Source organism: Pezoporus flaviventris, unplaced genomic scaffold (genome assembly GCF_033815535.1).
Source record: "Pezoporus flaviventris isolate CSIRO_AGI_PZ_B2104156 unplaced genomic scaffold, CSIRO_AGI_Pfla_v1 ptg000042l, whole genome shotgun sequence".
NCBI lineage: Eukaryota > Metazoa > Chordata > Aves > Psittaciformes > Psittacidae > Pezoporus > Pezoporus flaviventris.
In genome coordinates, this window is record NW_026892590.1 from 292410 (window position 1) to 315410 (window position 23001).

At 56.8% G+C, this 23001-nt stretch overlaps 3 protein-coding genes and 2 long non-coding RNA genes across 9 annotated transcripts; 4 read left to right on the plus strand and 1 right to left on the minus strand.

The window, feature by feature from the left end:
• The first annotated feature begins 833 nt into the window (after positions 1-833).
• Positions 834-3386, plus strand: SLC25A34 (solute carrier family 25 member 34). 2 transcript variants are annotated; one of them, XM_061466606.1, is made up of 5 exons: positions 834-1364; positions 1940-2005; positions 2690-2842; positions 2938-3072; positions 3137-3386. In XM_061466606.1, the coding sequence occupies exons 1-5, from the start codon at positions 876-878 to the stop codon at positions 3335-3337; spliced, it is 1044 nt and encodes a 347-aa protein (XP_061322590.1). In that variant the 5' UTR covers positions 834-875; the 3' UTR covers positions 3338-3386. The 2 variants fall into 2 exon arrangements, with proteins under 2 accessions (XP_061322590.1, XP_061322591.1); XM_061466607.1 differs by having other exon boundaries at positions 3155-3386.
• Positions 3387-3529: 143 nt separating this feature from the next.
• TMEM82 (transmembrane protein 82) lies at positions 3530-6965 on the plus strand. 2 transcript variants are annotated; one of them, XM_061466608.1, is made up of 6 exons: positions 3571-4188; positions 4271-4343; positions 4590-4764; positions 5701-6109; positions 6242-6429; positions 6530-6965. In XM_061466608.1, the coding sequence occupies exons 1-6, from the start codon at positions 4119-4121 to the stop codon at positions 6590-6592; spliced, it is 978 nt and encodes a 325-aa protein (XP_061322592.1). In that variant the 5' UTR covers positions 3571-4118; the 3' UTR covers positions 6593-6965. The 2 variants fall into 2 exon arrangements, with proteins under 2 accessions (XP_061322594.1, XP_061322592.1); XM_061466610.1 differs by lacking the exon at positions 4590-4764 and having other exon boundaries at positions 3530-4188.
• A 2025-nt stretch (positions 6966-8990) lies between these two features.
• FBLIM1 (filamin binding LIM protein 1) lies at positions 8991-11863 on the plus strand. 2 transcript variants are annotated; one of them, XM_061466611.1, is made up of 7 exons: positions 8991-9934; positions 10292-10425; positions 10511-10622; positions 10714-10883; positions 11009-11187; positions 11279-11396; positions 11688-11863. In XM_061466611.1, exons 1-7 carry the CDS (start codon positions 9751-9753, stop codon positions 11799-11801), a joined length of 1011 nt encoding a protein of 336 aa, XP_061322595.1. In that variant the 5' UTR covers positions 8991-9750; the 3' UTR covers positions 11802-11863. The 2 variants fall into 2 exon arrangements, with proteins under 2 accessions (XP_061322595.1, XP_061322596.1); XM_061466612.1 differs by lacking the exons at positions 10292-10425; positions 10511-10622.
• Positions 11864-12011: 148 nt separating this feature from the next.
• LOC133276099 (uncharacterized) lies at positions 12012-17409 on the minus strand. The gene is made up of 2 exons (XR_009745787.1): positions 17258-17409; positions 12012-12137 (listed from the first exon to the last, which is right to left on the minus strand). It is a non-coding gene; the product is annotated as an uncharacterized LOC133276099 (long non-coding RNA).
• On the plus strand, positions 17387-20407 carry LOC133276098 (uncharacterized). Of its 2 annotated transcripts, none has more exons than XR_009745785.1 (2): positions 17387-17527; positions 18644-20407. It is a non-coding gene; the product is annotated as an uncharacterized LOC133276098 (long non-coding RNA). The 2 variants fall into 2 exon arrangements; XR_009745786.1 differs by lacking the exon at positions 17387-17527 and adding an exon at positions 17568-17626.
• The last annotated feature ends 2594 nt before the right edge of the window (positions 20408-23001 follow it).

Below are 23001 nucleotides of genomic sequence, written 5' to 3' on the forward strand. Positions count from 1 at the left end.
GGGGAGGGACTCTTCGTTAGGGATGTAGTGACAGGACAAGGGGTAACGGGTTCAAACTGAAACAGGGGAAGTTTAGATTGGATGTAAGGGAGGAGCTCTTTACTGTGAGGGTGGTGAGGCACTGGAATGGGTTGCCCAGGGAGGTTGTGAATGCTCCATCCCTGGTGGTGCTCAAGGCCAGGTTGGACAGAGCCTTGGGTGCCATGGTTTAGTGTGAGGTGTCCCTGCCCATGGCAGGGGGTTGGAGCTGGATGATCTTAAGGTCCTTTCCAACCCAAACTGTTCTATGATTCTATGGGGCAGCCACGGGGAGTGTTTCCTTCCCCACCATCCCCAGTGATCCCTGGAGCAGGTTGCCCCAGAGACGGGAATGTGGGGCAGTGATGGACAACAGCGACCCCCCCCTACCGCCCCGTTGCTTTTTGTCCTTGGAAGCTGATTTCAGACCACTGCGCTCACCCCCCGAGGGTCAGGAAGGGGGAGATGAGGAGGGTGAGAGCCCCCCGCAAGCCCCGGAACCAGCGCCAGGACTTGGCCGCTGCTGAGCCCGCACCGGGGGGAGCCGGACCCCCCCTCCCGCCGCTTTTCCGCAGAAAGGGCCCTTTTTTCCCTGTCGGGAATCGCCAGGTCACGTGAGACGAGGACGCCCGGGCGGGATTTGGGATTTGGCTGCGGGAAGGGGGGGGGGGAAACGCACACCCCCCACCCCCCCCCCCCCAGGCCTGACCTTTGCCCCATATCCCTTCCCCAAACTGGGGGTGGCTCCGGTTGGGGGGGGGCTGGTTCGCAGGAGGCGGCGCTCGCTCCCCTCGGTGCTTCCCTGCAGTGGGGGGGGGAAGGTGGAGCCTGGGGCCATCCCCGCGGGCAGGTGCTGCATGGCGGCGGGTGCCGGGGCCCTCGCACCCTTCCCGGGGGTCCCCTCCGCTTCCCTGCATGAATTCCCTTACCCCCCCCAGAGCAGACCCCGCATCTCAGGGGGTTCCCCAGCCGGGGGGGTGCCGCCGGCCACCGACTTGGTGCTGGGCGCCGCGGCCGGGTGCTTGGCCTGCGTGCTCACCAACCCGCTGGAGGTGGTCAAGACGCGGCTGCAGCTCCAGGGCGAGCTGCAGCCCCCCGGTACCTACCCGCGGCCGTACCGGGGCGTGCTGCGGGCGCTGGGGGCCGTGTGCCGCGCCGATGGGCTGCGGGGGCTGCAGAAGGGCCTGGCCGCCAGCCTGCTCTACCAGGGGCTGATGAACGGCGTCCGCTTCTATTGCTACTCGCACGCCGAGGACGCCGGCTGGACGCGATACCCCGGGGGTACCGTGGCCGCCGGAGCCATCGCCGGGGCGGTGGGAGCCTTCGTGGGCAGCCCCGCGTACCTGGTGAGTGCCTCTGCCCCGCTGCGGGAGGAACTGGGGGGTTTGGGGGGGGGAGGTGTTGGGGACAACCCCCCCCCCATAAAATAGAACGTATTTGGCTACCCTGGAGCTGGCCCCAGCCTCCGAACAGCGCTCGGCGCATCCCTTCTGCCCTGCGCTGCTTCACCCCCCGAAGTGAGGGTCTGATTTGTGCATGCTTTTCCCCTCTCCCTTATGGAAACTCCCCCTTTCCCCCCCCCCCCCCCCCCCCAAATCCCTCCCCTCCTGGAAATCTGAGCAGAGAACTCCCTCATAAGGGAATTGGGGTGTTTCTCCCCCCACCCCGGTTTTTAGGGTTGCAGAGCTCAGAGAGGGCTGCAATGAGCGCTCACAGGATCCTTTTGCTGCAGGCTGGGAGGGTGAATACAGGGGGTTCAAAGTCTGGAGGTGCTGCTTGGCACCACATCTGGGCACCCCACATCTGCCAAGGGGCTCAGAACACCCCAAGAGCTGCTGAGAAGAGATGAGGAGGGAGAACCCACGGTTTGTCCCGGTGGGGATTGGGGGGGCTTGTGACACACATCTGTGTGTCCCCCCAGGTCAAGACCCACCTCCAAGCCCAGACACTGTCCTCAGTGGCCGTGGGCCACCAGCACAATCATGAGGTGAGGAGTGGGGTCTTGGGGGGGGGGCACCCATGGTTTGGTGGCACCGTGGCCACGCACGCAGCAGGACCCGGTGGGGACGGTGCTATTTTGGGTGTTGAAAGCTGCTGTTTGGCCCGTAGAGATGCTATAAATAACAGTGAACAGGGAGGGAGTGACAGGAACATGGAGCTGGGACACTGGATCTGGGCACCCCACGGGACTGCTGGCACCCGTACAGAGCCACGGTGGCTTCGTGCCACCAAGGGGGTTTTGCACAGCAGGGTGGGAAATTGTGCCAGGGTGGGATAGAATCATGGAACCATGGAATGGTTTGGGTGGGAAAGGACCTTAAAGCTCACCCAGCTCCAACCCCTGCCACGGGCAGGGACCCCTTCCACTAGAGCAGCTTGCTCCAAGCCCCTGTGTCCAACCTGGCCTTGAACACTGCCAGGGATGGGGCAGCCACAGCTTCTCTGGGCACCCTGTGCCAGCGCCTCAGCACCCTCACAGGGAAGAGCTTCTGCCTTATCTCCAACCTGAACTTCCCCTGTTTCAGTCTGAACCCATCACCCCTTGTCCTACCGCTCCAGTCCCTGATGAAGAGTCCCTCTCCAGCATCCCTGTAGTCCCCTTCAGGCACTGCAGGCTGCTATTGGAAGGGATGCGCTGTTCCCATTTTTCCTCAATTTCCTCACTTCCCAGAGCATCTCCGGAGCGTTCGAGAGCATCTACAGGCAGCACGGGGTGGCAGGGCTGTGGCGGGGGGTGACGGGCGCCGTGCCCCGCGTGGCGGTGGGCTCAGCCGCGCAGCTCGCCACCTTCGCCTCCGCCAAGGACTGGGTCTGTGAGCACCAGGTGAGGGCAACGCGGGATCCGGAAGCCATTGATCCAATGATCCCCCCCATTCCCTGTTTTTGGTGGGAGGAGCTGATGCCCACCGCTTCCCGCAGTGGTTCGGGGAGGGCAGCTGGGCCGCGGTGCTGGCGGGGGGCATGGTGAGCGGCGTGGCCGTGGCGGTGACGATGACGCCTTTCGATGTGATCAGCACCCGGCTCTACAACCAGCCCGTGGATGCCGACGGCACGGTAAGGCCATGTGGGGAAGGGGATGGTGGGGAACACGGCTTTTCCCAGGATCCATGCGCCACAGGGGCTCCTCTCTCCCCAGGGCAAGCTCTACCGGGGGTTTTTGGATTGTATCCTGCAAATCTCCAGCAAAGAGGGGCTGCTGGGCTTGTACAAGGGCATCGGCGCCGTCTACCTCCGCCTCGGCCCGCACACCGTCCTCAGCCTCTTCTTTTGGGATGAGCTCAGGAAGATGGTGCAGCACCAGCAGCCCCCGGGGCTGTAGGATGGGTCCCGGCCCTGCTGCACCCGTCAATAAAGGGGTTTTTCTAGTTTTTGGCGTCGTTTCAGGGTCTCTGGGGTGGTGCAAATCATAGAATCACAGAATGGTTTGGGTTGGAAGGGACCTTAAAGCTCCTCCAGCTCCAACCCCTGCCACGGGCAGGGACCCCTTCCACTAGAGCAGCTTGCTCCAAGCCCCTGTGTCCAACCTGCCCTTGAACACTGCCAGGGATGGGGCAGCCACAGCTTCTCTGGGCACCCTGTGCCAGCGCCTCAGCACCCTCACAGGGAAGAGCTTCTGCCTTATCTCCAACCTGAACTTCCCCTGTTTCAGTTTGAACCCATCACCCCTTGTCCTGTCGCTACAGTCCCTGATGAAGAGTCCCTCTCCAGCATCCTTGCAGCCCCCTTCAGACACTGGAAGCTGCTCTGAGGTCTCCATGTAGCTTCTCTTCTCCAGGCTGAACAGCCCCAGTGTTCTCAGCCTTCAGCGAGGGCTGACCTGAAACGCTGCGCTGCATCAGGCTGGAAAGAACAATGGTGATGCCAGGGGCCAAAATGCTCATGGTCCACAGACCCCATCGTGTCCATCCCATTGCTGCTTCCCTCTGTCCACCCTAATTTTCCCCTCCATGGGGCAGCTGGAGCCCTGGCTGGAGGAGCTGAGCTCCAGCTGCCCTCACTTGCCCCAGCAATGATTTACCAGCCAGGGGGAGGCTCCCGGCCTCCACCCCTTGGACCTTGGAGCTGGGCCCTGGCTCTGCTGTGGCTCCTCTCCATCCGGAATGTTTTCCCTGGGGTCGTGGCTGCCGGGGCTGACATGGGGCTGGGCGCTGCTGGATGCGCTGCTACAAGGTGAGAGCCCCCAGGGGTCCATGGGGACAGCTTGGGTATGGCTCAGGGACACCGGTGACCTGCTGCTGCCTTTTCCCTGCAGGGTTGGTGGGTGCCTGCGCCGTCTCGGTGCTCTGCAGCCTCCTGAAGGTTTATCTTTACATCCAGTGCCTGAAGTAAGCACCAGCCCCTCTTTCCCGGTTCCATAAGGGGGTTTTGGGATGGATCTGCCTTTGGGATCCACTGCTGGGGAGGGCAGCTCGCAGCACCCATGCGTGCTGGCAGTGGCAGGGCAAGGGCTGTGCCCTCTTCTCCCTGCTGCAAAGCACGGGGGACCTCTCGAGGCTGTCATCCTGCTTTTGGGGCGGCAGAGGAGGGAGGGGACATCCCGCCCGGCTCAGTGTCCCCCTCGCTGTCCCCAGTGACCCAGAGGGGCAGGCGGAGAAGGAGGCGATGCGGGCGCAGCGGCGGGTGCTGGAGCCACTGCATGTGCTGGTGCTGACGGGGCTGCTGGCGCTGGTGGGCTCCCGCGTGGCCGCGCTGGTGGTGCTGGAGTTCTCCCTGCGCGCCGTGTCCACCCTGCTCTCCCTCGGCAAGGTGAGACGGGACACGGGGGAAACTGAGGCACAGGGGGCTGCGGAACCGAGCCTCGCTTGTGGGTTTGCCTGGGGAGGATGGGGAGGGGGCATGGACTGTGTGTGGGTTTGCAGCACCTGCAGAGAGGATGAGGGCTGTGGCGTGCCCGAAATAAATCCCCTCCTGCTGCTTGCAGCACCCATGAGGCATATGGGATCTGCAGCATCGAGGATGCTGTGCATCTTCCAGCTGCTTTGCAGCCTTTGCGGGGAGGATGAGGATGGCTGGCATGGAGAAAACCATGTATTGTTTTGCATGCGTGCATGTCTGCAGCCATGTATCTCCTTGCTGCATGCAATGCCTGAAGTGTTATAGGGGGCTGCGGCATAGAGAAAACCACTCAGTGCTTTGCAACTGTGCATCCCTGCTGCATGGAGCATCTACAGGGAGGATGGCTGGCATGGAAAAAACCATGCATTCCTTTGCATGCATGCATCCCTGCTGCATGGAGCATCTACAGGGAGGATGGCTGGCATGGAAAAAACCATGCATTCCTTTGCATGCATGCATCTCTGCAGCCATGCATCCCCTTGCTGCCTGCAACATCTGCAGGGCTACAGGGGGCTGCAGCATGGAGAAAACCACTTGCTGCTTTGCAGCCATGCATCCCCTCATAGCTCTGCAGCACCTGCAGGGAGGATGAGGATGGGTGGCATGGAGAAATCCATGTATCACTTTGAATGCCTGTGTGTCTGCAGCCATGCATCCTGCTTTGCACTGCAGCCAAGCACTGCTTTGCAACATCTGTGGGGAGGATGAAGAGGCATGTCTTTGCAACTGTGCATCCCCTTGCTGCAACCAGCGCCTGGGGGGATGCTGCAGCATGGAGGAAGCCCTGCATCCCCTCGCATCCGTGCATCCCTCCCTGCTCTGTTGACAGTGTGTCCCGTCCCGCAGGGCTCCCACAGCACCCAGCTCTACCTGCTGTGCCAGTACTCGCTGGGCTGCGGCGTGTCCTGCGGCCTCAGCTTCCTGCTGGAAGGGGCTCCCCACAGCACCTGCAACCTGGCGCTGGCGGCGGGGCTGGCGGGGCTGCTGGCCTGCAGCGCGCGGCGCCTGGCGCGGCACGTCTGCACCCTGTACGAGCTGCACAGCCCCGCGCAGTACTGCGGCGTCTGCATCCTCCTGCTCAGCACCGGGCACCGCATCCCGCGCCTGCTGCGCCAGGCGCTGGCCATCACCTTCACCGTGGCGGACCTGGCTGCCGTAGCCCTCATCAACCGGGATTTCCTCTCCACAGGGGAGGCCATCCGCTTCTGGACGCCGCTCACCATCTGCTACACGCTGCTGATCATCTACATGCAAGGTGAGGAGGAGACCCAGTTACGGGGGTTTGGGGGGTATGTCCCTATATGGTGCATCTGTAGCATCCCTGAAGTGTCAGTCCCTGGCTGTGGGGCAGGGACAGGGTCCCACTGTGGTGGCCGTGTCCTTGCAGAGGAGCCGCAGCAGAGCAGCGGGAGGCGGCCGGTGTTGCAGACGGTGCTGGTGCGCATGGGCGGCCTCTTCATCCTCCTCCTCACCGTTGGGCACTGGGTTGACATCTTCCACGTCCTCATCTCGCTGTTGGGAGAACTGTGGTGCCTGCTCCATGCCCGTGTCATGCTGGAGGCGTGCTGGAGGCAGGTGAGGTGGTGACACCGCCACGACGCTGCAGTGAGGGACTGTGGCAGCCTTGAGACCACGGTGAGGGGCTTCTCTGCTTCTCTCCTTCCATCTCCCATAGGATTTCACCCAGCATTCTCGGTTGGATAGGCGGCCAAGATCGGGATCAGAGGCGGCATCCTGATGGACACGGGGTGTAACTGGGCATCAGAGACTCAAAGTGGCTTTGCCTGGCTCCCCAAAACACTTCCACCCACCCCACCCCCCAAATCCTCCCCATCACAGGTCCCCCATGGGGACGAAGGAAAAAGGGCTCCTGGAAGGTGCTAGACCCCATCCCACAGGGTGGGGGAGCTCAGAGGGAGACTCTTGTATCCCCTGTTTTTGGGGGGATCCCATGAGGTTGTGGCACTGCTGGGGACTGGCTCCCTGGTCCCACTGTGGGTCTGGGATGCTGATGGATGCCCTGGCCCTGGTGGCTGCAGGGCCACACTGTGGCAGTTCAGGGGCCTCCAAGGGCTTGTAAACCTCGGGAAATAAAGGTTTTTCCAGCAAAATCCAGGGGCAGAGTGAGCTGAGGTCCCACCATGCCAGAGCGGGGTGCACAGAGGTGGTGTGGGGTGTTCTGGGAGTGTACTGGGCATCCTGGGGGCATAAGGGGGCACAGCGGAGCATGTGGAGCTGTACAGGGAACTATGGGGTATCCTGGGGATAGAGGGGGCACATGGGGCATCCTAGGGGTATATGGGGTGGTTCACAGGGCACCCTAGGGGTGTTGGGAGCATCCAGCACTGTATGGGGCAACCTGAGAGGGCCTGGGGCAACTGGAGGGGGAGGATATCCATAGGACAACCAGGAGTGAGGATGGGAGCATGGATCATCCCAGGGCACACAGGGGCACCCAAGGGACTATGGGTCACCTTGGGGTGCAGGGGGCAGTCAGAAGGCACCCTTGGGTCCATGAGGCACCCTTGGGTCCATGAAGCACCCTGGGGTGCATGGGGCAGTCGGGGGGGCCTATGGGGCACCCCATGTCCTATAGGGCACCCTAAGTACCTATGGGACACCCCAGGGTGCCCCGTACAGCTCCGGATCCCCCGAACACCCCTAGGGTGCACTGGGCGCCCCACTCGCCATGGGGCAGGCGGGGGGAGGAGGAAGGAAGGAAGGAGGAGAAGGAGGAGGAGGGAGGAAGGGGCGGTGATGCCGGGCGGCTCTGCCCCCCCGCTGCCCCCGCCGCACCGGGCGCGTCCGCGGAGCGCACGGAGGGACCCGCACCGGATCCCAGGTAGGGGACAGAGACAAGACACCCCCCACGGGACGCTGTGGGGCCACCTCAGGGCAAGCGACCACCCCCCCCCCCCCTTAAGGACCCCCATAGGTAGGGGACAGTCCAGGTATGGGGTTGGGGACCCCCCAGGTAGGGGACAGGGACCCCCACCAGGTAATGGGCAAAGGGCTGCAGAGCCGTCCTGGGATGGGACAGGGGAACCCGGAGCCACCCCCAGGAAGGGAACTGGGGGTCTCAGGTTGGGGGGGGCATGGTGGGGCCACCGCCATACATGGGATAAGGGGCTGGGGGGGGGGCGGTGGGAGATGGGGTTGTGGGGGACTGCAAGGCCACCCCAGGGTAAGGGACATGGGGACAGTGGGGCCACTTGTGAAAGGGACCAGGGGACACCCTGCGCTGTGTTCCCCCGCTCTGCCCCTTCTCCTTTGGGTGTCCTCGAAGTGCTCTCCAAGAGGTCCCCAGGGCAGGGCACAGAGTTGGGGGTCACTTGTAAGATTCCCGTGTCCCCTCCTAATTCTGGGGGGATTTCGGGGTGTCCCATAAGTGGCCCCACCCCTGTCGGCCCCACCTGGGCTCCCCCCCAGGAGATTTCGGGACGATGCTCGCAGGAAACCGGGAAGGCCCTTCCCAACATGGCCCATCCCAAACCAGGACAGGGCTACGTGCAAGGGAACGAACCCCATATAAAATGGGGGGGGGGGGGGCACCCCATTAGTGCACCCCTCAAGCCTCGACCACCCTGACGGCCCCTGGCTGGGGGGGAACCGGGGGTGCCGCGATGGGGCCGCCGGGATCCCATCAGCCCGGCACAAAGAGGAATGCGCTGAGCACATGGTTCCCATTAGCCCCGGCGATCAGTTTTTTTTACTTTTGGGGGATTTTTCACCATTATTACCGGTTTCCCCCCCCTTTTTCCCCTGCAGCGCTGCTGGGCAGGAGGAGGAGCAGCGCCGGCTCCCGCGGGCAGGGTTTGAGCGGCTGGGCCAAGGCCGGCGGTGCTGGAGCCCGGCTGGGGTTGCGCCGGCGGGGAGGGCGGGAGCGAAGCCGCTTGGGCTGGGTTCGAGTTCCCTTTCTAATCCCTTCCCCTGCTTGAGTCAGAGGCTGAAGTCACTGGTGTGAGCATCCCGAAGCCCTGCACCCACCGCAGGGGGACTGTCCCCCCCCAAAAGGATGCACTGGCACCAGTGAGAGGGAGTTTGGGGAAGCGGAGCCGCCCTGCACAGGGAATGAGACCGGGCAGCTCGTCACACAGGTATTGCTCAGGCTGACAATCCACCAAGGGGATGAATCTTCACTGCTGCAGCTCCCGGCTAAAGCCTCAGGGCTCCCTGCCCCCCCCCCCCTAAACCATCCAGTTTGGGAAGGGGAAGCTTCGCCCCAGCTGCTTTTCCCGTTGGGAAGCTGAATAAACAGAGCTTTTCCTGCCCAAATGGGGTTTATCGGGATCAGGCGCATCCTGCCTGTGCTGCTGGGCGATGCTCGGGGGCCTCTTTGGTGATGGGGGGATGTGGTGATGTGCAGCATTGTGCCTCAGTTTCCCCATCTGTAATGCTAAAGCGGGGGATGCCCTGAGCTGGAAGTCATTAGCTGGGAAATGGGGGTAAGCAGGGAGGGAATGGGAAGCCAGGGGACATGGGAACACTCCCAAAAAGGGTTTGCAAAAGGAGATCCTATCGCAACCCCATTTTTAACAGGAAAAGTGAGATTTTTCTGTTGCCCACCGGGAGCTTAATCCCAAATGGGGGCAAAAAGAAGGAATAAAGGGGATTAAAAGGCCTACAAACAGGCAGGGCTTGGCCACAAGGGCCTGAAAATGGGAGATTTTGGCTGCTGCCTCACCGGGACCCTTTACCCTGTGTCCTCCCAGGCACGAGGCTGTTTATTGCCGTGACGTGGGACGGGGACACTCGCTCCTTCTCCCTTTCCGGGAAGGCGAGGAGGGAGGCGGGCTGAGGCTGAAGGGCAGCAGGGCCTCCGGAGCTCCCAGTGTGCCCACAGGTTTTGCTCTCTCATTTTGCCCTAAAACCAAACCCAGGTCCGTGCTTTTGGCGATGCTGTCGGGGAAAGCGGAGAAGAGGATGGTTTCATCGGTCTTCATCACCCTGGTGCCACCGCGGAGGGAGGTGGCCACCAAGGAGAAAACCCAAAGGGAGCTGCAGCCAGATGGGGACAAGGTCCCAGGCACCCATCACCCCTGGACCCCGCTGCCCTGGCCCCCGGCGTTGCCCAATGGAGGTGAGTGGTGGCTGTGTGGTGCTGCAAATGGTGCTGGGAGGATGGTGGTGCGGAGATGCTTTGTGTCTCCTTTGCATTAAGGGATGTGTGTGCAGGCAGGAAGGGATGTGGGGGGTTTGAGGGGGTTATTCCTCAAATCCCTGCACCCATCCCTGAATGGATCTGGCTGCTGGGAACAGCCTGTGTTTGCTCTTCATCACTGGGTGCTTATCGGCCTTGTTTGTCCCCTCGGCTGCGGTGGCGTTTGCTTTTGGGGCAGGTCGGTGCAGTGAGTGTTGCTGCAAAGCCGTCAGGGAGCTATTGCAATGGGGCATTCTTGGAGCCCCCTAAATCCACCACATCTGGCTTTTGCCACAGAAACCTGCCCAGCAGCCCCTCTGCCTTCATCCCCAACGGTCCTTGTCCTCTCCGAAGCTCCCCAGCCCTTGTCTGCAGAGACACTGGTTCCAGCGCTGCAGCAACTGGACCTTGCAGCACCCACCACCCTCCAGGTTAGGACGCATCCCACCACTGCCTCAGTTTCCCCACGTGCAAGGGCATAAGTGTGACATGCCATTGTCTTCCTGCACCCACCAGGCCCCTTCTGCCCTCCCTGCCGAATTGAGGCCACCCAAATTCTGCCAGGAGCAAGCCGGCAAGCCGCAGCGGCGGGATGCAGAAGGGTACCCAGAGAGGGACAGCTCCAGAGGTAAGGTGGGGATGGAGCTGCACTGTGAGCTCTTCCTCAGTTGGGGAAACTGAGGCACCCAGCACCAAACCCCTCTCCCTTCTTCCCGAAGACATCTGCGCCTTCTGCCACAAGGCACTGGGGCCGCGGGAGCCGACAGTGGAGGCCATGGGGAAGCAGTACCACGCCGAGTGCTTCACCTGCAGGATGTGCCCCCGGCTCCTGGCCGGGCAGCGCTACTACCAAAAGGATGGGCGTCCCATGTGCGACGCCTGCTACCAGGTATCCGTACTCCCATGGGGACAACCAGCACCCTCAGGGGGTGGGGGGGGGGGGGGGGGGGGGGCAGGAGATGCGGTCCCTGAGGGTGGGAGCAGGGATCTCATGGTGTCCCCCCCCCACCCCAGGCCACACTGGAGAAATGCGCCAAGTGCCAGGGGCTGATCACGGAGCGCATCGTCCGTGCCCTGGGCAAAGGCTTCCATCCTGACTGCTTCTCCTGTGCTGCCTGCGGCCGGGCCATCGGCACTGAGAGCTTCGCTGTGGACGAGCAGGATGAGGTGTACTGCGTGGCCGACTTCTACAGGTTGGGGAGCATGAGCATGGCAGTGCTGGTGACATGCAGCTTGTCCCCATCACCCCACAGCGCTCATGCTGCTCCCGTTTGCTCCCATCAGGAAATACGCTGCGGTCTGCAGCGCTTGTGAGCGCCCCATCATCCCCCACGAGGACAAGGACACCTACAAGATTGAGTGCCTGGGACGCAGCTTCCACGAGAGCTGCTACTGCTGTGAGGTACGGCCCCAATGGTGCCCCCCAAAAGCACAAGGGATTGGCTCTGAGCCTTTGTAAAGCACAGCCAAGGGGTCTGCAGCACCCCGGGTGCCATCAGTTTACCTTGCAAGTGGTGGAGATGGGGAGATAAACAGATCTGGTGAAAAGGACAATGTGCTTAGCCAGGAGAAGTTCATCTTTTCCTGTTTTTTATGGAGTCTGCTGCTTTGTCCAAGCGCTGGTGGGTTTGATAGGATGCAACATGGCACAGGACCCCTAACATGTGTCCTCCCTTTTCCCTCTCACCCCCAGAGCTGCCGGACACCCCTGTCACCAGAGCTGACAGAGGATGGGTGCTACCCCCTGGACAACCACCTCCTCTGCAAGTCCTGCCACATCCGCTGGCGAAGCGAGTCGTCCTGCTAAAACCCCGTGGTTCAACCTCCATCTTCCAGCACCGGACACCAAACGGGGTGCATCCACTAGTGTCCACTGCACCCCCAAATAGCTGCAGGACTGGGGTTTTCATCACCAAAACGAAGCTTGGACCCTGACTCGCTGGGCTGGCCCGGGGAACCACAGATGCAGTGTCCCTGTGCTCATTATGGACATAAAAAGCCCTGGAAAAGCCTCAGGGACTGAGGAGCCAAGGGTTTATTCACTCATTTCTTTTTTTAAACTCCTTTTCCGAGGCCAGTTTGGTTTCTTGGGTGTTTTTTCTTCTTTCTTCTTGAGCCTCCTTGGGGTTTCAGTTAAACGTTTCTCTCTGCGGTGACGGAGAGCGGGCACTGATTTAGTTACTTGCAGTTAAATAAAACCCCGAGTTTAAAGCCCCTCGTTTCTCTCCTCCACCCTGCATTCCAAACCCATAACATGCACGTTTAGAAAGAAGGAAAAAAGGACATTTTAGAGTTTTTAGAGGCGTGGCAAGAGTTGGGTCTCTCGGAGTGAGAACACGGCTGGGTTTGGGGTGCAGCGATGCTGCTATCGCCCTGGAGAGAGCAGAAGGTCGTTTTCTGGGGCAAGATTCAGGGGTTTATGGTGTGGGTGGTGCTGAGGAAAGGGGGTTTGGTATCTATGGTTGGTTTGGGGTTTTTCTCGCTGACAGCCCGCGCTGTCTGGGCTTCACCTCAACTGGGTCGGCAGAGGGCAGCCGGAGCACAAATTCCTCTATCAGGCAGAAAAACTCCAGCTAACCGTTCTGTGCTGCAGCCGACAGCGCTGCGATCCTGGGAAAGACCACCAATTCCCGTTTCTGCACGTTACCCGAGACAGGATCGCTCTGCCATCAGGCGGGTTTTCATCTTCTCTCAGTCCAAGCTCCGAACCAGCAGAAATTAAACTATTTATAAGCATGCCCAGCATCTGTGCGACCGATGTCACCAGGGTTTTGTTTGTGAAGGTGTTGCAAACCAGCTGGAAAAAGAGTTTTCCTTTTAACTGAAAGTGCTTAAAAAGGTTGGAACTGAATCTTTAAGGTCCCTTCCAACCCAAACCATTCTATGGAATCAAGAGGAGAAAACAAAGAACATCTGAGGTGATGGTTAACACATTCCCGGATTGAAAAAAAAGGGCTAAAACCAAGCAAAGCAGCAGCCATACGTTTCTAGGTCACATAGGATGTCTCTGCAGCATGCTCTGTATTTACAAATGAAAGGGTTAATGTATCATTAATGTAAGCACCGGTTGATTAACCACATTAACCCACAACTATTTCCTGCTGACTGTTCCCCATCTCCAAAGCCAATTACGCAGTGTTTGCTAATGTGAGTCTACAGCCCATCAATCAGGTCATAACTCGCTATAAAGTTATTATTATAAATAGGATGTTAATACACAGCTGCGGTCTGTCCCGGTCACGTAAGTAGGTGGCTTTGACTCTGGCGTGTCCCATGCTCCAAGGCAGCTCTCACTTTCCAAAGCCTCTTGCCCTGTGGGGAAAACCAGGCACCAAATGATGCTAGAACAGTAAAAAGAAATGGGCAGACTCAGCGGGGGGTAAAGAGTGTGGGGAAGAGGAGCCCCAGAGAGCAAAGGGCTCCTCCTTTCTTTGCAATGTGGGTGATTTTCCAATAAATGTTGGGGGAGGATGGAAACGCTGATGCTGAGAGGTGTTTTGGATGAGTTATTACATTGCACGCTGGCTTAACCCCTCTGCGCAGCACCCTTGGGTGCCCAGCAAGCTATGCTACCCCTCTGCAAGGCTAATGGTGGGAAGGGTTGGGTGTTTCTCCTGCAGAGCAAGCCAGGACAGGCTGTTAGGACCATGACTGTGGCAGTTTCTGGTCAGAGGTAGGCAGGGAATGTTTTTTTATTGACATGAAGCATTACAGAAGTTGCTGGAGGGCAGAAGGGCAACTTCTGCAAGGCTTCACACTGGAGAGTTTGGCAGTGTGGCAAAGGGACAGAGAACTGGTGAGATTTGGCATATTCTCCAGGAAAAGAGGATGAGGAGGGACAGGAATGGATGGACATGGAGGCAAGAGGAAAATAGACTGACTTAAGCCATTTTCTCCTCGGGTAAGGGGAGAAGCACTGCGAGTCGAGGCACAGGGAGCGTCACTATGCCTGAAAAGCACAGCCCCGTGTTTCCTCCTGGGAGCACCTCGAGGAATTTCCAATGCTGGCCGAGCCACATGGAGGAGATTTTGCAGGGTGAGGCTGCGGGAGACGGGTCCCATCCTGCTGCTGAGCAAGCCCAGGTCTGCTGCGACAGCTCCGCCTGTCCTCGGGCTCTGTGCCCTGTTGCAAGCGCTTTTACAAGCGCCCAGGTTTGCTTGGCAAAGACTAAACCAAACACAAATCATGCATAGAGCAAGACAAAGCTCTTGCTCTGCCTTAGGAGCACCCCAAAGCCTTGCAGAGCCCCCCAGGGACCATCATAGGCATAAAACCCGCCCAAAGTCTTGTCCTGCTCCAGTGGCAGTGCAAAAGGGCAAAGAGGATCCTACACCCCTGGAGTCGCACGGGCCGGCCCTGCCCTTCCCTCGGCTGCTGCAATAAGCCTGCCTTGTCTTGCAATCCCTCTTGGCAGGCCCAGGGGAGCGGGGCGGGACGTGGCTGCCCTCCAACGAGAAGCAAATGCAAATATTTCTTCACTCCAGGCTGGGTGCGGTCCGGGGATAAGATTTCCCTGGGCTTTCCCAGCAAAGGCATCTAACGCCGTACCCTGCTGTGAGCTGGGAAGCGCAGGAGCAACCGGCTTGGAAAAGACCTTTAGGATCATCCAGTCCAACTGTTCCCATCACTGCCAAGGCCACCACTAACCCATGGCACTGAGGTCTCGTCTCCACGGTGTGTGAACACTTGCAGGGACGGTGACTGCAGCCCTGCCCTGGGCAGCCTGTTCCAAAGCCCGAGCACTCTCTCTCTCTGGGGCAGGAATTGTTCCTCAGCTCCATCTAAACCTGCCCTGGTGCAGCTTGAGGCCGGTTCCTCTTGTCCCATCCCTTGTTCCTTGGGAGCAGAGCCCAGCCCCTCCTGGCTCCATCCTCCTGTCAGGCACTTGTAGGGAGCAATCAGGTACCCCCTGAGCCTTCTCTTCTCCAGACTGAACCCAATTCGTAGCCCATAAAACTCCAAAGGTTGTCACTCTCACAAACAACTGATCTTTGATCAGCTTTTAAAGTAAAGAATGAGCTGTCAGGCTCACCTGTAGTGGTTTTAAATCAGTGGTGGAAGCTGTGCTTTGTTACAAATGAGGCCTTTTCACAGGTTTTGTTTGTAAGCCAAAGGTTTTGGTGTAGTGCAGGGAAAGCAAAGCCTGTAAAGGGAAACAGGCTCGCAAGTGCCTTTTCCCTCAGCATCCCCCATGGTCGGCCGTGAGAAATGCAAGCGCAGAGCCGGAGAGATGAGCCAGATTCCTCTCGTGCCTTCACTCTGCCATCACCGCCTCCAAGGGGCCGGGAAGGAGCTGGAGGGGAATGCTGCAGGAGGGGAAACCAAGGCTGAAGCAGCTGCCAGGGCTCTGCTGGGAGGAGGGATGGATGGAGGCAGGGAGGGAGGCATGGAGGGACTGATGGATGGGTGGTGGATGGATGAAGGGAGGGAGACAAGGATGGAGGAAGGGACAGATGAAGGGATGGAAGGAGGGAGGGAATGGAGGGAGAGATGGATGAATGGGGGATGAAGGGAAGGAGGGAATGGAGGGAGAGATGGATGAATGGGGGATGAAGGGAAGGAGGGAGGGATGAATGGAGCATGAAGGTAGGGAGGGATGGAGGGAAGGAGAGATGGATGGTGGGTGGATGGATGGATGGACAGATGGAGGGAGGGAGAGAGAGATGGCTGGAAGGATGGATGAATGGGGGATGAAGGGAGAGAGGGATAGATGAAGGGAGGGAGGGAGGGAGGGAGGGAAGGAGGGAGGGATAGATGGAGGGAGGGCTGGATGGATGGGGAATTAATGCTGCTGATGGGTTTGTTTTTCAAACAGAGATGAAGGAAAAATGTTTTTTTTCTTCTGATCTGACCAGAGGAAACCATCTCCCATCATCCTGCTGCAGTGCTGTCCTTCCCCACTGTGTTTGGAGCCATTTTCTGTGCTGTCGCATCGTGACACGACATAAACCCCTACCACTCCTTCAACGAGAAGTGGTCTGATCCTGCTGACTAAGGAGAGGGGGAAAAACCAGCAGGGATTCCTCTGGGAGCAGCCCAAGTCTTGGATTTCTTCAGCTTCATTACGCAGCATGGATATCTATATATATTAAAAACCTCAATATTCCCCTTTCCCCCCATTTTCCTGCACACCTGACCCACCAGCAGCACGGGCTGTATTTAAAGCCCTCTGGGCGTTGTTCAGTAACACCAAGTCAAACCAATGCAGCCGTTTACGCACGCGCGTTACCAGGCTCTGGTTATTTCAAACCAAACCAACCCAACCCCAACCCTCTTTCTGAAAACAAATGCACGGATTTGACCTTTTAGATCCCATCTTTCCCTCATATCTGAGGCGACCACAGCATCCCGCAAGCCCTGTTTCCCCAAAATGAACCTTTTTTTTTGCCCAGACCGGTTTATATCTCTTTGCTTTGCTGCAGCGTTCATTAGAGCCTGTAGATGAGGCGTTTTATTTAACCAAAGAGATATTTCTCTGTTTATCCCCTTTGTCAAGGTCGTTTATTGAGCTGGGAGATTTATCGCTGGGACAAAATGCTGGAGGGGAGGAGGAGGAGGAGGAGGGGTGAATGGCTCCTAAAAAAGAATTTATCCCTTCACTCCCCGTGCGGCCACACTTTCCCTCACAGCCGCGCGAATACTTTGATATCCTTTACCGGATTGCTTCGTCCGAGGCTGAAGCTTCCTTTGGCGACCGGCGCTTTAAGGGCACGGCGTTTTGTGAGGAAAAGAGAAATAAAACACTAAAAAGAAGCGTTCTTGAGGGCGAACACGGGCAGGAGGAGGAGGGCGAGGGTCGGGGCTCCCCCCCGGCTCCACAGCGCCGCCTCACCCGCGCCTCAGCGGGAACCGCTTCACAAAATGGCCGCCCGGCGGGGCCGCTGCGAGCGGCGCTGAGGCGACAAAATGGCGCCGGGCGGGCAGCGGGGGGAAGGACGGGACGAGGCGCGGCTGAGCGGGGCCGGGGCGGCGAGCGGGAGCCGCGGCCGTGCCAAGAGCTCGGCGGAGGGGCTCCTCCTCGTGTGCGCATCCCCTCCGGGCGGGCGGTGGAAGCGCTGCGGGGGAAACCCGACCTCCCCCCCCCCCTTTTCCTCACCGCCTTGACAAAAGGAAGCTGAAATCCGCCAGAAATGCTGCTCCAGCCACCCCCCCGCGCAGATGGCCGGCACCGACCCTTAAAATCTCTCTTATTTTACCTCATAGCCTGAAGGTTTTTGGCCCCGAACTGCCCGTTCCCTGCGCTCCCCCCATCCCCACCACACGCGCGCCGGGGCGGGCAGGTCCATGCCTCCATTCCCTTCCACCGCTTTTCTCCTTCGAGCCGCCACCTCCCGCTCTCCTCTCGGCGTGGAAAATACCCAAACGTGCTTTAAAAAGAGCAAGAATCAACCCCAGAACACCCGAGGATGGACGTGCCTGCCGAGCCGGAGGCGTGTGGGGAACAAGAAGCCATCGCCGCTCGTCTTGCTCCCGACGACAACCTGCCCGCCATAACGTTAATTAAAAGCATATCCTTCGTGTGGTCAGACGTGGTAATACTCTAAATATAAATGTTATCTATATCTATCTATGTATCTATATATATACACCCCGTAACATCCAAACGCTCGTTGTTGGAAGCTGCAGCCAAGGTACCACGTATGCTTTTAATACTGCTTTTAATGTTGCCTTCCCTTTTTCCTACCCCAGTGTTGTTACAGGGTGCATTTTAACATTGTCCCTTCTTTGTTCCAAACCACAGCCCTAAACCACTGCTGGTTTTTAACCTGGAATGAACAGATTTAGGCCCATGCTTATGCTATTTCTACACACACGGAAGTATTTCTAACATATTTCTATATACATCGGAATCCCCTTTTTTTCTATGGACTGATTACAGAATATCAACCCCCACACCTAAACCACTGTGATTTTATTCTATATAACCACTTATTTTGGCCCGTATATACGTTTGATTTTATAGATATATATATATTACCTTTGTTTTCCTCCATTGGCTTTCTACTACAATACATCCTAAAAGCAGGAGAAAAAGGAAAAAAAGCCATCAAAAAAAAGAAAGAAAAAGAAGAAAAACCAAGAAGGAACTCAGCTCTTTTCTACAGTCCGTGGTGGAAGTGTGCCTGAATGTTTTACTTGTTCCACAGAGATGGAGATTTTGGGAGGATTTTTTTTGCCTTTTTAATTAAAATAATTTAAAAACAGCAAAAAAAAGTTAAAAAAAAAACCAAACAACAACAAACAACTGCACAGAAACCCCGAACCTGAAGCTGCAAATCAGAGAGTCCGGATCAGACAACTCATTGCGACAGAACGAGAGGACAAACGAGCCCAAGCGCAATGGCAGATCCGGGAGGAGGGATCAGCTCCTTTATCCCATCCTCTACCGCTCCACACACCACCATATTCCCTCTTTTTTTGTGTGTGCTCTGTGTTGGGGTGTTTGGTTTAAAAGCCGAGCCGGCTGCAGAGCCGCTCCTGGGCTACATTTATATCTATCTATATATATCTATGTATATATATCTCTCTCTTTACCCCCCTGCACACAACCCCATCCTTGTGCAATCCTCTCCCGTTTATTACGCGCTCCGCCGCTCGCTCTCTTCCCCCCCTCTCTGCGGGTATAAAGGTTTCTCTCCTCTTTCCAGCTCGGCTCCTTATTCCAGAAGCTTCTACGGGGGAGGGGAGCACCCACTGCGGAGCCTTTGCCGCAGCGCCCGGCAGGCGTGGTCCCTGCCGGAGGAGGAGGAGGATGAAGATGATGATGAGAAGGATGCACCACTTCTCCCTGGCACCTCTTCCCCCTCGCTAGATTTCCCCATCCATGACAAGGGTGCAGGGAGGTGTTTGCGAGGGTTTGTTTCTTTTCTTTTTTTTTTTCTTTTTCTTTCACATAAATTTGGTTTCTAGTTTGTTTTTTCCCTTCCCCCTTTGCTAAATGAATTAAAAGCAGGGCTGTCTCCTGATGGAGATGGATGGGGCTGGCTCACCGCAATGGGGTTGCTGCTCGCTTCATCGGGCGCAGCGAGGGCATCGATGGCAGAAGTGACCTTTCCCAGGCGGTGGGAGGGCGGCAGACACCCCCCTGCCCCGCCATGCTCCTGCTTGGAATTCATTTCAGATAGCAGGGTCGTTATTTTTCGGTTTCTCCTCCTTTCCCCTTAAAGAACAGCTGTTTCACTGATGATTGTTTTTTTTCCTTGAAGCTTCCTCATGATCGTGGGGGGATTTTTTTTGTGTGTTTTCAATTGCGTTTTTAAATTGCCCAGCTGGAGACAAGTCTTGATTAGAGTTGGAACAACAGCTCCATTTTATTAATAATGGGGAGGATTTACAATCCTACAGCACCTTCCTTGGAAGGCTTTCAAAACCATTTGCAAACACTCCCGAATTGTAAGATTCCACAGCCCTTGGCTGTGAGGTGGGTAAGTATTTAACGGTACCACCACCAGGAATCACTCTGGTGGCAAATCTCTGCTTCTGAGTGCTTAAAAAGAGGACAGATTCGGTGGGGTTTAGGGCTGCAGAGCCGAAGGGGGGTGGTGGGGGTGAGTGGGGCTGGCTAAAAGCTGTAACCCAGATCTGTTCAGTGTTCTCTCTAGATGCGGATTGTTTTGCTGGGAACTGGGCTGGGATTTCTCCGCCTGCTCCGTGCAGGCAGCTCTGCAGCTTGCCAGGGCGAAGCTGTGGACCTGCCTGCTCGTCAGTAAACATCTGCTTACAGATTGTTCCCTCCCCTCCCCCGTTTTATATTGTTTTAGTTCATTACCTTTTTGCAGTCCCCAGGTGACCTCCTTCGGTGCTGGCTCTGCTGTGGTTTGACCACAGCTCTGCATTAAAGCTGGCCGCTAGTGCTAATGCGCCCTGAGAGCCAGAGCAACCTTGCATGGGGGACTGGCCCCCACCGAGCTAATGCAGATGCTCTGTTTCCATGACAGAACCCTGCACACCACTTTTTCTCCTGCACATCCCTTCTCTGACCCAGGTAGAGCAGGGGGACGTGGCAACATTATGGGTGGAAGCTTGTCTTATGCCTTATTTTTTCCCCTTTTTTCTTCCTTTCCAGGGGAACACGGGACTGTTTGTGTAACCCCTCTCCACACCTTTGTAAGTATTACAACCACGCAGTGATCTCAGAGCCTCCTGGGCAGTGGGAGCTGGCCTTGCGGAGGAGCGAAAAGCATGGTGCTCTGGTTGTGTAAGTGTGTGTTGTACACGGGCCACAGAAACCCACAATGTTTCTGTGGTTACTTCTGTCTGGATAGCACGAGTAGGTCCCAGGGCTTCCCCTTCCCACTGCTTACTAATTCACAAAAGCAAAGGCTTTGTGGAAAAAAAGCTCTGCCCTGTGGCCTTCACCAAAAATAAATAAATAAAGTGCTGTGGATTAGTCATCCTCATTGTTAGAGGAAGCTGTGTTTGTCAGTCCTGTGCGTAACGGGGGGGGGGGCATGAACCAGCAGCTTCATTCGTGGCGGCTGGTAATGTGCTCTGGTTGCTGCTCTGTGGAGTGGTGCTACTGAGGCTCCATCGAGCTGCTCCTGGCAGGTGGAAAAGGGACAGTCCAGCTTTCCATACCCTTCCCTCCTCCATTTTCCTTCCTCAGAGCTGGTATCTCTGCCTTGTCAGGTGTGGAAACATGGAGATTAACAGCAGTGAGGACTGATGAGCTGTATTCTGGGGTCACTTCCAGTGCCAGAGAAGAAACCCTGGTGATTTATGTATACTGTTTTTTCCTGCCTGTGGTAGCTTTTACTCTAAGCTCCACTTGTATCACGGAGAAGACCCTTTTGGATGCTCAAAGCTGTTTTTAAACCTCAGTGTCCTTTCCCCTTCCCCATGGTCACATAGAAGAGCTGGGCGTGCAATTCAGTCGGTACAGCGAAGACAGCTCCCTCCCCCTTTCCCCTTTTAAAAACCCCCTTCCCGAGCTGTGTGCTCCTGAACTGCTGCATAGGCAGAAAACATACAATGCACTTGTCAGCATTGTGCTGCTGTGTGGCACGTTAAAAAAAAATACACACAAAAGGGGTGGGGAGAACAGTTGCCTCCAGGGAGTAAAACTGTGGGGCCCCTTTCCCTACAACGAACAGACCTACATGTGCTAGCATATTACTCCCAATTTTGCTAGAGCAAATGGCAGAAGGAACATTGCAATGGCCTAAATTGTGTTGGTGGAGATCAGTGTCCCCTTGAATTACATTTTTTCCTCCCCCAGGAACTTATGCCTATAAGTTGCTGCTGGTTTATTACTTGATTCCTCAAAGCCACGCTGGCTCACAAGAAGATTTATCAGGTTAGATAGAAGCTCTTCCCTGTGAGGGTGCTGAGGTGCTGGCACAGTGTGCCCAGAGAAGCTGTGGCTGCCCCATCCCTGGCAGTGCTCAAGGCCAGGTTGGACACAGGGGCTTGGAGCAAGCTGCTCTAGTGGAAGGAGTCCCTGCCCGTGGCAGGGGTTGGAACTGGAGGAGCTTTAAGGTCCCTTCCAACCCAAACCATCCCGTGATGTTATGAAGAATGCCGATGATTCCCTACTGGGTGCAGTTCTTTTTGTGGTGTCGTAAAAAGCACCCAGTGCTGGTCTTCCCGAGGTCACAAGTGACTTCACGGCACAGAGTCATTAGTGCACAGGGCGTGTTGGGTATCGGCACCTTCTTGTTAGCCTCCTGTAATGAGAATATTGGCATCGGTGTCGCGTGGCTGCCTCTGGCTGACCACAGAGAGGCCCTGCTCGGCTAAGCTGGAGCAGCACCATGTGGGAAACGCAGGATTCCCTGCCAGTGTCCCCCTGCTTGCTGCAGGTTTGTAGCACAGCTCTGACTTCATGCTTTTTTTTGGCACAAAAAATGAGTGGAGAGCAATTATGAGGTGTCCAGGCCAGCTTTCATACGGTGCTCCTGGGAAAGCTGGTGTGTGGTGTCCTATGAAGACTGCCAATAGCTCCTGTGCCTGAAGCCTCGGCTGTGCTTGAAGTAAACCACCATGGACAGGGATATGACTTGTATTCTCTCATCAGGGATGTGTTGGTTTGGAGATCCGCCTTGTGCTCCTCAGAGGCCTCTGCTGGCATGGAGGGACCCTGGACTGAGATGCTGGCTGCTTGGGATGTTCCCACATTTTCCAGGTTGGCACATCATGTGGGACTTGGGATTACTTTTCTTTGGCAGTTTAGGACAAACGAGGGAGAATTGCCTTGTGAGGGCTGGACCTTCACCACCTCTGCTTTGGACTGAAGAGTTGCTACTGCTACATCCATGGCGTTTCCAAGCTAAACACATTTCTGGTGCCAAAAAGCAGGTGAGCAATAGAAATCTCTGCTCCATAGCGGGGAAAACCGTGGTCTTTCAAGCTTTCCTGTTATCCCAAAGACTTAAAAGCTGCACCATGAGATCTGCAGAGGTGAAATTAAAGCAAAGGCCACTCACGGAACCCTTCTCCTGTCCTGTATTGCTGTTATTTTTCTTCAGTGCTGTTCTCTGAAGGGGGAGAGCCATAACCACACCAACGTGCATTCCGTCTGCCTCATCTACATCACCAAGTTGCTTCAGTATCAAAATGGTGTTTGATGGAACAAAAGCTCTGGTAGTGGCTGGCTCAGTGTTTATTTTGTGCTGATCAATCTGATGGGGAATGTGGGGAAGAGCAGCCTTAAGCTGACAGGTTCGGACTTTGTATTAAAACCTTGCTTCAGTGTAATATCTGGGATTTTTTTCTTGGGCACATGGGGCTTTTATGTAGAAATAATGCAACAGTAGTACAGGATACAGTGATCTATCCCATCCTAAGGGATTTATATCCATTGGAGTGGTCCTGTTTGGGTACCAGTTCAGACAGGGCTGGCGTTACTTGGTTTTCTTCTTTGTTTTTCCCCTAAAATGTATTCTTTTGCAGCCTGGAAGACTGAAGTCCTCTCTGTTTAGCTGATACCATGCCCTGTCTTTGGGAAACCCCTTTGTGAGCAGGTTCAGCTCTATGGTATGTGGTCACACAGAAGCTGGGGGGCAGG